The sequence below is a fragment of the Bactrocera neohumeralis genome, unplaced genomic scaffold (assembly GCF_024586455.1).
Source record: "Bactrocera neohumeralis isolate Rockhampton unplaced genomic scaffold, APGP_CSIRO_Bneo_wtdbg2-racon-allhic-juicebox.fasta_v2 cluster10, whole genome shotgun sequence".
Taxonomy (NCBI): domain Eukaryota; kingdom Metazoa; phylum Arthropoda; class Insecta; order Diptera; family Tephritidae; genus Bactrocera; species Bactrocera neohumeralis.
In genome coordinates this window covers 4,123,281-4,138,225 of record NW_026089623.1, presented here as the reverse complement: position 1 = coordinate 4,138,225, position 14,945 = coordinate 4,123,281, and the positions used below count along the sequence as shown (strand labels likewise).

General features: G+C 39.1%; 1 protein-coding gene across 1 annotated transcript; it reads right to left on the bottom strand.

Annotated features, from left to right (window-relative positions):
- Positions 1 to 6,545: 6,545 nt before the first annotated feature.
- LOC126765148 (tigger transposable element-derived protein 6-like) lies at positions 6,546 to 8,144 on the bottom strand. The gene is made up of 2 exons (XM_050482734.1): positions 7,455 to 8,144; positions 6,546 to 7,396 (listed from the first exon to the last, which is right to left on the bottom strand). Exons 1-2 carry the CDS (start codon positions 7,504 to 7,506, stop codon positions 6,546 to 6,548), a joined length of 903 nt encoding a protein of 300 aa, XP_050338691.1. The 5' UTR covers positions 7,507 to 8,144.
- Positions 8,145 to 14,945: the final 6,801 nt, after the last annotated feature.

The window sequence follows — 14,945 nt, the reverse complement described above, 5'->3', positions numbered from 1 at the left end:
ACATGATAATACTTGTATAATGAACATCATTTGAAAATATAACGCACAAACACTGGTTATTTTACCTACATATATATGGTAAGATATCGTGGTGCCATGCGTTTGTATTAATACTCCTCGTTGTATAATGTGAATATACTTTGGGGTGTCTTTAGACTAAATTTTAATGTGATATGGCTAATACGTTTACATGTAGGGGCAATCATTTGTCGGAACCGATTAAATAAAATGACAGTAACAAACAGCCCCCTTACAACATGTCATACATTTTGCGTTATAATTTCACCTTCTAAACAACTAATTGATCATACAAAGCATGGTACTTATTACATATATGTTCATGAAAAGTATAAAGCATTCAATATAACGATTTTTCTTAGTTCTTAATATCTTTCTGAGCTGAAAACCGTATCATTTTCTTATGTATTAGCGATGCAGAACATATAGTTGCCACGGAACAGAAAAATTTAGAACTTCAAGTTAGGTCGCTAGAGAAGTGAAGTAGCGAGCTCGAGTAAGCTTGTAACCGCAGTGAAAAAGTTTTTTACGGAAGGTCAGATTATGAGGCTGGTTGTAAATAAAAATATACATTGGTCATGGTCAGACATTTCATCGGCCGTTATCTTACATGCATCAGGACCGAGAGCATATAGACATTTGCTAAAAAATGGTTATCCTCTTCCGTGTGTGGCCACTTTGAATAACTGGGTGAGAAAATTGAAAATGGATGAAGGGCTTTTAGAAAATGTGATTAAACTTATGGAACATAGTAAATTAGGTAAACAGGAACGGATCTGTGTGCTCTCCATAGATGAGATGAAAATAGCTTCATGCTATGAGTATGATCCGATGGAGAGAGTCGTGAGAAAACCATCAAACTATGTGCAATTTGTATTCGTTCGAGGTTTGGTGTCCTCATGGAAGCAACCTATTTTTTATGGATTTGATTATAAAATAAAGAAAGATACATTGGAGAACATAATCTCAAAACTATATTCAGCACACTTTACAGTCGTTGGAGTCGTTTCGGACATGGGGCCTTCTAATCAAGCAATGTGGAAAGATATCGGTATCTCAACTTGTAAGTGGTATATTATTATATTTTTATGAGAATGCTAGAATGCTTCTTAATTTTTTTTTTCAAAATAAGCGATGAGCATTTGGAAGTAAAAGGCGCAAGCCGTCAAAAAGTGAAGCTTGCTGCGCAACTATTTTCGAACACGTGTGCTAATGCTATAAGAAGATGCTACATAGATGGACATAAAATATATACCGCAGTGGAATGTGCAGATTTTATCCAACTTGTTAATAACTGGTTTAATATTTTTAATTCTAATATTCGTTCTAATCAAACTCCGTTCACAATGCCATATGGAAAAGCACTTTTGCAACAAAACGAAGTGCTCGAAAAAATGTCAAAAATAATGTCTGAGCCCTTGATTCCAAATAAATGATGCTCCTTTTCAAAAGGGAGTAAATATTTCCACAATGTCTCTTAAGCTATTACTTGAGTACCTACATGGAAACGTTGGGATGGAATATATTTTAACGCAGCGCCTGAATCAAGACATCTTGGAGCATTTTTTTGGCGCTATGAGAAGAGTTGGGGGTCAATATGACCATCCGACACCGCTACATTTTAAATATCGACTTCGAAAATATATGTTTGGTAGATATATTTAAATGATCCTTTAAAGTGTTTTTATTTAATTTGTGTTTTTTTTTTGTAGCACGGAACACCGAAAGTTTAAGCTCAACATTGAACGTACAAGAGGACGATACAAAGTGGCTGACACTAGATCCGGAGCCGGAATATTTTTTAAAAGATGAGATATATATACATGAAGAACACTTTTTAAGTAAAGAGCTTGACAAAATTAATAATCAAAATTTAAGTAGTACAAGTTTGGGTTCATTTTATGAAGATGGACTGAAATATTTGGGTGGTTTTTTAATACACAAATTAAATTTAGGTGACAGAATTTCAACTGATAGTACATGGGCATGGGTAGACCAGCGAGGGGGGACAGGACTTAAAAAACCGAACCAAAATTTTTTAGACCAGTTAAAACTTTTAGAAGACGTGTTTATAAATGTGAATAACGACAACATTTGCAGTGACAGAAATTTGTAGACATACTTTTTGATAAATGCAAAGATATTGCTCTTGAGGATAATGTCAAGAAATTGTTTTTTAGGTGCAGGATACATTTTCGAATCAAGCATTTGAACAAAAATTTGAAAAATAAACAGTTGCACCAAAAATATCACAACGACAAAAAAATGTTTTATCCACTTACTTGAAAATACAATATTAGAAACAAAACTACTCATTTAATTTTTGATTTATGCTTTGGAATGAACTATATGAAAGAATTATAATAACTATTATAATTTAAAGAGTCGCATAAACATCTGTATACAGTTTCTAATAGTTTGGCGGGGTACTGGTTACGACATATATATATAGTTACAATAAAATTTGTGAATAATGTTGCATTTATACACGTATGTAATTGTTTGTAAAATAAATATGAAGTATAACGTTGAGAACAAATAAATTGGTTGTCTCTATTTCTATTACGTTTATATTAACATATATATGTATGTAAAGCAAGTGGCTTCATATTGTTCAAGAATAAAAAAAAAACACACGGGTTAATATAAACAAATACATGAATTCTTTACTATTTTATTGTCAAATAAGCGTAAGTCAAATACTTAGTTCACTTTGTTGAATACACATTGAACAATGTAAAGTATGTGCTCTACTCTGCTCCGAGTTTTGTTAGGTAAACAACTATAGCTGGAGCGGGAGCAAAAAATTAAATTCTGCGCTATGCTCTGGCGTAGCGGTAGCAAAAAATTGGGAGCGGTAGCACAGCAGAGCAAATGAAAATTTTCATGTGCTACAGCTCCCGAATGTGTTTGTTGTTTTTTTTTCTTTTTGCTATTTTCTGGCATAATATTTGAATTAATTGAATAATTCAAACAAAACAATGTTATGCAAATCATTTTGGCACTTGTTGCGTCAAGTGCCTTTATAAATCTAAAATCAAATATTTTAAGAAATATATTAATAAAGCGAATTAGATAATAATTGAATAAATTATAATTTTTTTTTATTATGTAAAATATTTACCATTTTTATATTACCAATAACATCATCTATTCCAAATGTATTACAATACTCAATTACTATGAATTTTCGAAATTAATTTTAACTACATATACTTTCTCCCTTTTTATATACATTAGGGTGTTTTGTTTTTTGAACTATTAATTTTTTTCAGTCCTGTCACGAAATTTCCTTGGAAATACGCCAAAAAAAATTCCCTGAAAATTTTAGCCCTACATATTAACATTAAGAACTGGACCGAGGCATGTAAAATTTATCTTTAAATTCCCACAGATCAGAGGTATTTTATGGCATCGCTTAATAGTTCAAAAAAAAAGACACCCTAATGTATATAAAAAGGGAGAAAGTATACATATGTAGTTAAAATTAATTTCGAAAATTCATAGTAATTGCGTATTGTAATACATTTGGAATAGATGATGTTATTGGTAATATAAAAATGGTAAATATTTGACATAATAAAAAAACAAATTATAATTTATTCAATTATTATCTAATTCGCTTTATTAATATATTTCTTAAAATATTTGATTTTAGATTTATAAAGTCATTTGACGCAACAAGTGCCAAAATGATTTGCATAACATTTTTTTGTTTGAATTATTCAATTAATTCAAATATTATGACAGAAAATAGCAAAAAAGAAAAAAAACAACAAACACATGCGGGAGTTGTAACACATGAAAATTTTCATTAGCTCTGCTGTGCTACCGCTCCCAATTTTTTGCTACCGCTACGTCAGAGCATAGCCCAGAATTTAATTTTTTGCTCCCGCTCCAGCTATAGTTTTTTACCTAACAAAACTCGGAGCAGAGTAGAGCACATACTTTACATTGTTATGCTAAGGCAATGCTGTGGCTCCCGACAAAGTGAGAGCGGTAGCAAGAGTAAAATGAAATGCTACGAGAGTAGCGTAGTTTTTCAAACGCTGAATGTAGGTCAGTGGTCGGCATGAGAGGATCAGTCACTGTGTTGGTGAGCACGAAAAAAAAGTAGCTCAGTGAGAAATTGGAATTAAAATTAAGCAAATTTTATAATTAATTAAGAGTATAATGAAAATTAACAAAACCTCTTCTAAAGATATATTCCCTATTATCTTCAAAAGACTTGGATCCGTGTTTTAATAGTTCGGCCGGCAATCCGTCGGCCCCTGCCGCTTTGTTGTTCTTCAGGCGGGCGATTGCTATTCGAACTTCTTCATGGTCGGGCAATGGAATGTCTGCTCCATCGTCATCGATTGGGGAATCGGGTTCGCCTTCTCCTGGCGTTGTGCGTTCACTGCCATTCAGCAGGCTTGGAGAAGTGTTCCCTCCATAATTTAAGTATGCTCTGGGCATCGGTCACTAGATCACCTTTGGGGGGTTCTACAAAAGTATGCTCCGGTCTTGAAACCTTCTGTAAGCCGCCGCATTTTTTCGTAGAATTTTCGAGCATTACCCCTGTCGGCCAGCTTATCAAGCTCTTCGTACTCACGCATTTCAGCCTCTTTCTTTTTCTGTCTACAAATGCGTCTCGCTTCCTTCTTCAACTCTCGGTATCTATCCCATCCCGCACGTGTTGTGGTCGATCGTAACGTTGCGAGGTAAGCAGTCTGTTTTCTCTCCTCTGCGACACGGCACTCCTCGTCGTACCAGCTGTTCTATTGCACTTTCCGAAAACCAATGGTTTCGGTTGCAGCTGTACGTAAGGAATTTGAAATGCCGTCCCACAGTTCCCTTATACCGGGTTGTTGACGAGTGCTCTCAGAGAGCAGGAGTGCAAGCCGAGTAGAAAATCGTTCGGCTATCTGTTGTGATTGCAGCTTCTCGACGTCGAACCTTCCTTGTGTTTGTTGGCGTGTGTTTATTGCTGCACAGAGGCGGGTGCGAATCTTGGCTGCAACAAGATAATGATCCGAGTCGATGTTAGGACCTCGGAGCGCACGCACATCTAAAACCCTGGAAACGTGTCTTCCGTCTATCATAACATGATCGATCTGGTTGGTGGTTTTTCGATCCGGAGGGAGCCAGGTAGCTTGATGAATTTTTTTATGCTGGAATCGAGTACTACAGATAACCATATTTCGGGCCACGGCGAACCCATTTGGGGATGTTTCGTCGTGGAGGCTGAATGTACCGACCATAGTGCCAAAGATACCTTCTTTACCCACCCTGGCGTTAAAGTCGCCAAGCACGATTTTGACATCGTGGCGGGGGCATCTCTCATAAGTGCGCTCCAAGCACTCATAAAAGACATCTTTGGTCACATCGTCCTTCTCTTCCGTCGGGGCGTGGGCGCAAATCAGCGATATATTGAAGAACCTCGCTTTGATGCGGATTGTGGCTAGACGTTCATTCACTGGAGTGAATGATAGTACTCGGCAACGGAGTCTCTCTCCCACCACGAATCCAACACCAAACTTGCGCTCCTTTATATGTCCACTGTAGTAAATGTCACAAGGACCTACTCGTCTCTGTCCTTGTCCCGTCCATCGCATTTCTTGGACGGCGGTGATGTCAGCCTTTATTTTTACGAGGACATCAATCAGCTGGGCAGCGACATTCCAGGTGCATGCCCTCAATTCGTAGTCCTTATTTCGTTTGCCATGGTCATCATCAAAAGGGGGGTCTCTCATCTGAGGCTGTGTTTTCTTTGTCATTGGTACTGATTTTTACGTGGCGGGTCCCAAACCCAGCGCACAAACCTATGTAGGGGATGTTTCGCCTTCTCACATTAGCTCGCCCTCGAACGGATGTTCTTAGGCTACCCAGAGGATACTTGGTCAAAGACCGGAAGTAGTGAGCTGCTTGAGCCATGTGTAAAATAATCGTTTCTGGCCACTCCCAAGTGAATGGCGATCAGATAACTTTCCTCACTTGCGTGAACTTCTACACATGACTCCATCCTCCATTTGTTACGGCTTACTAAAGCGGTGGCATCCGCGAAAGTGGATGTCAAAACGTTAATAGCTGTTGGAATGTCTGCTGTATAAATTATGTACAAAGTTTGGCCTACCACGCTACCCTGAAATACACCAGCCCATATTACTCGTTCTTCTGATATGAAGTCTGCTACTTTAACTGTAAATTTCCTGTTTCTTAAATATGCCTCCAAAGTTTTATGCAATTCATAAGGCAAGACGTTTTTGATGACCGTTATAGCAATATTTGGTAACTCATTAATAAGCATTTTTGGAGTAATATTATTGTGTCCTGATGCCTTTTTCGGATTTAGCTCTTTTATGATTCTACAGTGTAATCCGGTTATAATGGACTCCACGGGACCATGTCAAATTGTCCATTATAACCGAGTGTCCATCTAATCAGAATATAAAATTTTTAACTCAAAAAGTAAATTTAATGTGTTTTTTATTAAAGCAATAAAGTTTATGAATAAAAATACAAAATTAAGGAAATAATAAGTTTAATTAAGTCTTTTGAAAAAAGTCAGTGATTTTCTTTTGGGTGAATGCCTTATTGGCAAAATCTCTTTGTGGTTTGATTTCGAGTTTATTGAGCAAATTGATTGCATCTGAACTATTCTCTTTTTGTTGAAAATATAGCTTCAGTTTCCTAGAATAATTCGTAGCGTCTTCTATTTTTATTATAGTTTCGGGCTGTGCTAAATCTTCACCACCGGAGTCTTCTTCAAGCAGCTCATGCAGAAAGTCTTGAATTAAGTCATTGTCTGAGTGTTCTTCTGTGGTTATAATATTCTTATCAATCCTTGAATATTCATCAAACTTGCTTAAAACCACTACGTTATTAATTTCGATAATTTTGCTTAAAGGTTCATCGTCCTCCGGGGCGAAATTTAATCCATCAGGAATGTCTTTTACCAGACCAGCATGTCGAAAACAGTTTCCATTGGTTTCCTTAGAGACACTTTCCCATGCAACACTTAACATATTGACAGCATCTAAAAGACTCACAGCTTTTGCCGGGTTTGCTTCTTCAAGAAGGTCCATAATTTTCATCAGAAGCTGCTTTCTATAAGATTGTTTCAAGCTATTAATGACGCCTTGATCCATAGGCTGAAGAACCGATGTAATATTAGGCGGAAGAAAATGTGGTTTAATGTTATGAAGATGAACTTGAGGATGAGCAGAGCAATTATCTACTAATAGCAAAATTTTAGTCTTGGCTTTTATAAGTTCACAATCCCATTTCTTTAAATAGTCAGTAAAGGTCTGAGAAGTCATCCAGGATTTGTTGTTAGCACAATAATCTACCGGCAACGTTTTAACGTTTTTAAAGCATCTGGGGTTGTTATATTTTCCTGAAAGCAGGCATTGTGCAGAAACAGCGGATTGTATTAAATTGTATTTAAAACTTACCAATAACCAATAATTTCCGTTTTACCGTGCCCGATGCATTAGCACAAATCATGGCAGTTATTCTTCTTTAGACATTTTCCGCCACTGTATGTTTCACCTTTGATCTTATGTGTTTTGTCAGGCAGCATCTTATAGAAAATTTCCGTTTCGTCCACGTTAAAAATGTTGTCTACGGAATAGTTGTTACTTATTGTAGGCCAGGTTTGTAATAGCCAGTAATTTGTAACACTTTGGTCCACAGAAGCCGATTCACCACAAATTTTGCCGAAGCAAATGTTATGCCACTTTTTACTGGAAAATTATTGGCCCTTTTCTGCTGAAACCATTTAAACAGTAATTCATCAACTTGAGGATGTGTCGCAAATCTTATTTTTTTCTCTTGTCGTTGACTTTCCAATCATTATTAATTTTTTCCCGATTAATCCATATGTTCGAAACAGTCTGTTTTTTTAGGTTTTTGTTCAAGCAAATGTCAGCTTGGGAAGTTCCTCCTTCAATTTCGATTATAGCTTTCAGCCCACCGCAGAAGTTGTTTGCCTTCTTTGACTTATTTCCAAGAAAAAATGAACATTTTCTGCTGCAGAGACTGATTGTGTTTCTTGATCGAATTCGGGGAAGAACAAAATTTTGCTTATTGCCAACTGATTGCCAACTTTGTTTTGAAATTTGATTTTGAAACCTTCGGTTATAATGGACAAAATCCGATTTTATTGTCTATTATAACCGGAGTCCATTATAACCGAGTCTACTTTAACCGAGTTTTTTACATATGTTTGAACTGGGACTTGACAAAGAGGTACATAATAACAGAGTTTCCATCTCAAGCGAGTCCATTATAAATGGATTACACTGTATTAACTTCAGAAATAGAGTCTTAAAAGACTGGAGTGACTCGTTAACTGTGTTGGGTAAGCTGGACAGCTCAAAGTTGTTCTTTGGGCAATTAGGTTGAAATACCTTTTCTAATTGATTTGCAAACCAGTTGCCTTTTCCTCACCACTGCGTGCCCAATTACCATTCAACTGTCTTAGATAGATAGATTATTAACGAGGTAATGCTCCGCGACCTAGGGTTTATTGTGCCCTCTCCTATATCACATGACTTCCCAAAGTTCCAGCAGCCTGAATAGTTCCAGGAGTTTGCCGGGCGCTATTGAGGTGATGTGATCCCTGCTAATGTACATGGAGCCCAGGGCCTTAAGCCTTCTTCTGCAGATTGCTGCACAATCAATAATTAGGTGTGCTGGTGTTTCCTGTTCCAGGTCGCAGAACCGGCAATTAGCACAGGAGACTATGCCCATGTTGGACAAGTGCTTCCTGAGCTTGCAGTGCCCTGTGTAGATCGCGACGGGAAGGCTGAATTTCAGCTCATTAAAGGTGTGTGACCCTTCCGCTAAGAATGATTTTGGTCCCATCATCTTGGAAGCTGCCGCAGAGCGGGCCAGTTCGTCGGCCCTCTCATTTCCTTCTATTCCTTTATGCCCTGGAACCCAAATTAGGTGCACCAGGTTGCTCAAGGATAGGCGGTTTAGCCTTTCTATACATTCCTCTACTAAAAGCGATTTGGTCTCATATGCTGAGATCGCTTTAGTGCCGCTTGACTATCGCTGAGAATGGCTATGCGCTGTTTGCGATAGTTGCGGCGGAGGTTGACTTCTGCGTACTGACATATGGCAAAAACTTCAGCCTGGAAGATACTTAGGAAGCATCCCAATACTAGCCCCAATACCTTCCGGTGTTTTTGAGCCGTCAGTGTACCACTGGAGTACCGTCTTCAAGCAGCATTTCCAGCGTGGAATCGCTCCACTCCGTCTTGCTGCCCAGAGTAACTCTGTAGTTCCTTTTGAAATTAATCATCTTCGTGGTGCCGTCCTTTGGGAAGAGGGCCAGCGGTGTGCTTTCCGCTAGTGCCTCCATCTGTCGAGAGGACATTAGCTTCCCTCTTCCGCAGCCCTCTGCTGACATAAGCAGTATGTTGGAATCTACTAGTGGCTTAAAAGACTTTTGGGCTTTCCAAAGAAAGTTTTGCTTCCTAGAATTTGGACACAGTTTCTTTACATAATTTTCAGTGCTGCGTTCTTCCTCGCGTTAAGGCGCTTGTTTTAACTTACGTACAGCAGATTTCAGTTGAAGCAGAGTTGAAGGGGAGCGACTTAACTGTCTACCTCGCCATTTCTCATTTACAAGTTTTTCTATTTCATTATTAGTGAAATTTCTAATTTTTCTAATTCTAATTTTTTGGTGTTCCAATACAGCTGCATTAGTTATTACATCATTAAACTCTCTTAAATTCCATTAATATCTCTTCCTGTATTTATTTTGCAATCAATATTGATGTGGCTGCTGATATATTTCCTATACTTCAACCAGTTAGTTTTATGAAATGTTAGAGAAGCTTTTGGCTCAAATATGGTGGGCTGTTCGTATAACTTTATTAGTACAGGTGAATGATCAGATGATAAGTCTGTACATGTATCAGCTTACTACAGCAAAATCTATTAAGTCTGGTATTTCTTTCTATCACTGGGTCAGTATGTCCGCTTACCAGGAGATATTGTGTCCAGGTTATTATATTTATTCATAATAGTGTTCGTTTGTTTTGCGTTGTAATCTCCACCTGCTAGAAATCTTTGACCTAGCGTTCGAAAAAAGTCTTTAAATTCGCTATCAGTAATTTCAAAACGAGGTGGACAGTATATAGCCGTAAGATTTAAGTCACAACCCCAATTTTTTAGGGATATTGTTGTAGCTTGTAACTGTGCTGTAGCATAAGATTCTAGAGAATAGTGGTTTAATCGATTTCTAACCAACACTGCCATGCCACCATGCGCTTTTCCATCCGCATGATTTATAACATAGTCTTAGTCCCGGTATATTGAAATTATTTTTATTTGTAATACTATGTTCGGACCGACAACGAAAACATGTTTTCGTGGGAGAAACTGGTTTTCGCACGAAAATTTGTGTTTTCGTCCATGTAAAATCTGTCAAACAAAAACACAGTTTTTGCTGAAAACTACTTGAAAACTTACATTCCACTCATTTTAATCGGTGTCTGCTCTAGTTTAATCGCTGTTTTTGGAAGACATATTTTGGCGGTCCTAAATTGTCACTTGATATTTGTTTACATTCCATATACAAAAACATCTGTCGCTTGATATTCTCATATTATATGTTCATGTTCAGACCGAAAATTTAAAAGATTATTGTAATAATTGTTCTCATTGCCGTTAGAATGCTCAAAAAACAGCTGTTATTGTCATTCAAGAATTCACATCGCTTAATATTTATCAAAAGAAAAGATAGTCATAAAGTATTTTGAAATAAAAAGACGGATTTTTTTAATATTTTCCATATAATAGAAATAATGGATTCATTTTTCCATTTGTTAAGTCGATTTTCAGATGAAATTAGACCCATTGCTTTAAAAAAAATTTGTTTGTTTACATTTTTTCCCTTTGTAGTGTCTAAATCAGCTGTGATAATGTAACAGATTTCCAGTGCTGACAAGTAGATTGCGCAAAATCAGAGTCGCACAGAGAGATTTAGCGTGGATCAGTTTCAAATCATTTCAATGAAGTGATTTGGAACTGTCATTTTTGTATGGCGAAATCTTGATAAATTTTTAAGATTAGTGGGATAATCCTTTCAACAGCCGAAATCGTGTGATTAAGTGTCGGTCTGAACATGGTATAACGGTGTTAACCAACGTAAATTAGAGATTATTATATTTCTGTCTGAAAAAAATATAGATGTAATGCTTATATCAGAAACTCAACTTATACTATGTTCGGACCGACTCCGGACTCAAAACGGCTGCTTGACGCTCATAAGCTCAAGATTGGATGGGTGGTCTGCAGAATAAGGGAAAAGCCGAACCTCAGAAAGTGTTTCAGGTGCCTGGAATACGGCCATCTGGCGAGGACATGTACGAGTGAGGAAGATCGAAGGACATGTTGTGCTAAATGTGGTGAAAAGGGACATTTCGCAAAGGAATGTGACAAAAGCCCATCGTGTGCAGCATGCAAAAGCAGCGGGAAAAAGGAGAACGGACACCGGATCGGAAGCTGGAAGTGTCCTCTATATCAAGCGGCGTGCAAAAAGACAAACTGAGAGTTGTCCAAATCAACCTAAACCACTGTGAAGCGGCTCAAGAGCTGCTGAAACAAACGATATTCGAAAAAAAGATAGATGTGGCCATAGTGTGTGAGCAATATAAAGACATAAACGCTGACACGTGGATCTCAGACAAGGAAAAGAAAGTTGTCATATGGGCTTGTGGGGGCAACGCCTTCCAAGATAAGCCGCTTCTGGGAAGATCTTACTATACTTACTATAGCGAAGATAGGTGGCATTTATTTCTACAGCTGCTACATATATTCCCCCCGAGTGTGATGCAAGGTGACTATGAAATAATTCTAGATGAGCTAGTGCAAGACGCCCTCACTACCACGCCAAACGTGATAGCAGGCGATTTCAACGCATGGGCAATTGAAATTGTAGTAGCTACACAAACAGACGGGGTAATGCTCTACTCAAAGCGTTTTCTGTGTTAGACGCCGTGCTGCTCAATACCGGAATAAGAGAAATAAGAATGGACGGAGATCAATAATAGACATCACATTCGCCAGCAGCACGCTGGTTCGATCTGCAAACTGGAAGGTGTGCGACTTTTACACACATAGCGATCACCTGGCCATCTTGCTGGAAATCCGCAAACATACACAAACTCGATCCAGCGTAAAAAAAAAAAAAATAATATGGAAAAAAGTATGGAAGGTGGAAACGTTCGATGAAGAAACTTTCAAACTTATGTTGGAGGGGAACCTAGATGGTGCGATCAACGTTGACCGACAGGCTGAAAAACTGGTGAAGCACCTAAGCAAAGCCTGTGATGCTGCTATGTGTAGGAAAAGGCATAACATAACCCAAAAGCCCGCATACTGGTGGAACAAGGAGATCAGCACATTGAGAAGCGAATGCCATAAAGCGAGACGCCTCTGCCAAAGGAGCCAAGGTACGCCACACCATACAAGATTGCGATAAAGTTTTAAAAGAAAACGTAAAAAACTCAAGAAGGCTATCAAAAGAAGTAAGTCTTCGAGTTTTAAAGAACTTTGTGAAAAGGTTGACGAGAATCCGTGGGGTGACGCGTATAAAATAGTGATGGCGAAAATAAGAGGAGGTAAAAGTCAAGCACCAACCTGTCCGAGCCTCCTAGAAAATGTGGTGAAAACGCTTTTCCCAACGCAAAAACCACAATCGAGTAGAACGTTACCAACCATGATGGAGTCTGCAACTGTAGGCGAGAAGGAGGTAATGGAAGTGGCGGAGAGATTTCGCAACGCAAAGGCTCCAGGACTGGATGGCATCCCGAACAAGGCACTGAAAATTGCCATCAGCCATAACAAGAGGGCATTCGCCGAACTCTACACACGATGTCTGAATGAAGGAGTTTTCCCGAAAGTATGGAAGAAACAGCGGCTGGACGGACAGTGACGGACATTGCGGCCAAAGCCATAGAGGGCACCAGATGGATGTTTGGTGATAAAAAATACTGCGCAGTTGTTACGCTGGACGTGAAAAACGCATTTAACTCGGCATACTGGCCACATATACTGAGAGCATTAGAGGTAAGAAACACCCCGGGGTATCTTCTAAGGACAATTAGCAGCTATTTGCCTGACAGAATACTGTTGTACGATACCGATGCAGGTCCAAAAACCTACACGGTGACAGGTCGAGTACCACAAGGCTCCGTACTAGGTCCACTACTTTGGAATGTGCTGTACGACGGGGTGTTACGATTACCGCTGCCAAAAGAAGCACAGATAATTGGCTATGTGGACGATATTGCCGTAACGATCGTAGCTAAAGAACTCTTGCAGATACAGAACATATGCAATGAGACCGTTTCAAAAATTAAAGACTGGCTAATGAGTAACAAGCTGCAGCTTGCAGGTGAAAAAACAGAGGCAGTGCTCATCACGAGCAGAAAAAGGCTAGAAACGGTCACCTTGAACATAGATGGATATAACGTTGTAACTCAAAATTCTTTGAGGTACCTTGGCGTTATGATCGATACGAGGCTCAATTTCAAGGCGCACATTGAAAAGGCCTGTGGTAAGGCGGCTAAAGTGACTGCGGCCCTGTCGAGGATCATGGCAAACATTGGTAGCCCAAGTCAAAATAGGAGAGCTCTGTTGGCCAAAGTTAGCCAGTCAGTGCTTATGTACGCAGCTCCCATATGGGGGACAGCCCTGCGTCAAAAAACTTGTGTAAATAGGGCAAAGGCTGCGTCCAGGCTATGTGCCCTGAGAGTTACCTGTGCGTTTAGAACGATGTCGCACGAGGCGAGTGCTATCATATCTAGGCGCCTAACGGTCGACGAGCGCAAAAGGAGAGGAAGACAAGTCTCGATGAGTGGCAAAAGCAATGGGATGCGGCAGATAAAGGAAGATGGACCCATAGATTAATTAAGAATGTACCAACCTGGATCGACAGACAACACGGAGAGACAGATTTCTACTTAACGCAGTTCCTATCGGGTCATGGCTGTTTCAGGGAATACCTACACAAATTTGGCCACGATGACGAAACACAATGTTCCTTCTGCGGAAATGCCGCTGAAAATGCAGAGCACGTCTTTTTCACCTGCTCGAGATATGTAGTAGAGAGAGAGACTATAGAAAAGCTGACAAATGAAAGCATAACGCCCGACAACATAGTGAGTCACATGCTGGGATCACAGCTGGTGTGGGCTAAAATGAAAGAGCGGGCCGCAATAGCGCTCTTAGAGCTCAGAGCGAAAGAAAGGCAGCGAAGAAGCATAAGACCACATGAATAACCCGAGTGGTAGGTCGTGAAGAGCCAGTTATCGCCCTGCTTGGCCCTGCGATGTAGTGCTACCCGCAGGTCCGAATACAAGCTACAGCAGCCGGAGTTAAGGGTTTAGTACGTAGGCATTCTGTTTCGCAATTCCAGCATAGTTATTTATTACTGTCTGGGCGTGGTCCCGAAAGAGGTGTCCCTAGCGGACAATATGAATCGTGCATGCTATCAGTCCCACCCTGGTAGTATCTTTAGAAGATTCCCCCTTCGGAAACAAAAAAAAAAAAACAGGGCAACCCCTGTAGTTAACTGTGTGATTTCCTCCACAATTGCTGCATTTTTTATTTAAATCCTCTTTTTTAAGAGTACATTTTGAAGTAGGATGTAGATCACCACACACCACACAGACACTGCGTAGAGTGGACTATGCTTTCGTGTGTCCATACTCTTGGTAGTTTGTGCATTGTACTCGACCATTTTTTTATGTGGTTCCTCAACGGTGCTTCTGCGATGGAACAGATATTATAAATTGTAAATCGGGTGTATTTAATTTTTCTTTAGTTGGTTAGAATTTGTCATCAATTGTATTTTGAACATTGATTGTGATAGTTTGTTCCTGTTAAAAATATTTACTACTGATTTAATGCTAAAACCACCTTCT